The sequence below is a fragment of the Crocodylus porosus genome, unplaced genomic scaffold (genome assembly GCF_001723895.1).
Source record: "Crocodylus porosus isolate Cpor-Errol unplaced genomic scaffold, CroPor_comp1, whole genome shotgun sequence".
Lineage (NCBI taxonomy): Eukaryota > Metazoa > Chordata > Crocodylia > Crocodylidae > Crocodylus > Crocodylus porosus.
This window is the reverse complement of record NW_017728938.1, coordinates 454,962-456,984: the sequence shown is the minus strand read 5'-3', so window position 1 is coordinate 456,984 and position 2,023 is coordinate 454,962. Positions and strand designations below refer to the sequence as shown.

Sequence of the window (2,023 nt, the reverse complement as noted above, 5' to 3'; positions counted from 1 at the left end):
CCCCAAGTACTTCATCACCCTATCAGGAGAATCCTGATTTATTTTTGAGATTAGGATTTGCAGTGTACCCTGAGACCTTCTGTTCACTCTTTCCTCCTCTTCCCTGCTTTGTGTATAAGGAGGAATGTTGCATGAACATTGTGTCCCAGGTATTAAGGACAGGTGATTGAGCCTTGCGGTCTAATGCAAGACTTGATTGTTTGGTCTTCATGCACATGGACTGGACTATGTCTGGATCCTAAAGGAGGAAGTAAGCCTGTTGGGTGAAAAACACTTTTGTCTCTACATAAATTCCATTGCTGCTTTTCTGAAAGATTTTCCCCAGTAATATTCCAGACCTAGCTCCCACTGTGCTCCACATAAACCTTGTGCAAGTACTTATCCTACTGACCATGTGACCATACCGTAATTGTGAAAGCTCTGGTTTTGTTCCTCCAAAGCTACTTTTCTTACCTTCTGAACTTGAATAAAATATAAAACTCAGATTTGCCTTCCCACTCTCTGACATCTAGGATCTCATGCTGCGTCATGGCTGGAGGACTGGCGCAATTGTACCAGAACTGGAAACTGAAATCCGGATAATTAATACAGAGCAGTACATGCACTCGCTGACCTGGCAGCAGGCACTTACTGGGCTGCTAGAGAGAATGCAGGTAAACTGGAGCAGAGACTGTCAAATGGGTTAGAACAGGAGTTGGGACCCTTTCAGTAGCAACAAGCCAAAATAACACAGCTCTGTCCTAATGAAGGCCAGAGGTGGCAGTTGTTAAATATTCTGCCACTAGATGCACATCTTGTGCAAAACATGCTACGGGGGTGGGTTGGGAATATAAATTTCCATGACACTATCATTTTTTTCATGTTTATTTGTTAATCGTGACTGAGGCACAACACTGGTTAGCAGACTAGCACTTACCTTAATTCAGATCTTCAAAATTTTGGTCCTGGTTTGAGTAAAGGAAAAAGCTCTAAGGTGTACCTTTTCTGTACTGATTTTTAAGATATACTGTGCAATTTTAACAAGACAGATGTAAGGTCAAATAAATTAAATATGTCAGAGCTCTTTGATGTAGGAAGATAACACTAAGTAGATACTGTTCTGTACACATCCTTTTGTTCAGTGACATTATCAAGTCAGTATTATAGCTTCCTTCTAATTGCAAAACATCATAAATGTGAAGGGGAGACAAATGTGTTTAGGTGAGGATTTCTTTTTTAATCAACCAAACCAGGTCAAGTGTTTAGGGACGGGCGGGGCAAAATACAGTCTGTAGGCTGCATTTGGCCTACTAGGCACTTTCATCCATCCTGAGGCACACCCCCAATGAACTGTCCCCTGCCCAGGCCTTCCTCCTGTGAGGGTGGGAGTGAGGTGCCTACACCTGCCCCCAACATACCCTATTATGCCTTGCTCCCACTTATGTGAGGCTGGACCCTTCCACCCACTAGCACTGGCAGGGCTGCTGTTGCAGGCTTCCCTGGCATCCTGCTTCCTCTAGGCAGCAGGTAGATGAGCAGGGTGCGAGGGCACAGACCATGGGGCTGGGGCTGGCAGCAGTGCAGAGCCCACACCCAGGGCGACAGAGGCAGTGCAGAGCTTGGCTGGGCACGGTGTGGGTGTCAGGGAGGGGTGGGGGGTATGGACTCCCCCCAGTGGGTCACAGCCCTGGCGGGCAGTGGGAGTGCCATACCCCCCCCCATGCACACCCCCATCATACTTGCATGCACACACCACACCCCCACTGTATATACCACCATGCATGCACACACTCCCCCACCCTGCACTATACAGCCCCCCACCATACACATACCTCACCATGCCCACATGCACACCTCCCACCATACATACACCCCAACATGCATGCATGCACACACTCTTTCTCACGCATACACCCCTACCTTGCTGTGCACGCATGCACCCCCCCCCCCACACACACACACACAGTAAACAAGACTAAGAATTTAGTTTTGTCTGAGAGCAGGGGGGCAAGGGGTGGAACTTCTGGTGGCAATGGTCAGGGGT

At 47.9% G+C, this 2,023-nt stretch overlaps 1 protein-coding gene across 1 annotated transcript in view; it reads left to right on the top strand.

The window, feature by feature from the left end:
• The window catches only part of NT5DC2 (5'-nucleotidase domain containing 2), a 48,972-nt gene that overhangs the window by 40,428 nt on the left and 6,521 nt on the right, over nt 1-2,023 (top strand). Inside the window, exon 12 of the mRNA XM_019547395.1 lies at nt 513-653. Coding sequence (XP_019402940.1) covers nt 513-653 — 141 coding nt within the window. The remainder of the gene's footprint in view (nt 1-512; nt 654-2,023) is intronic.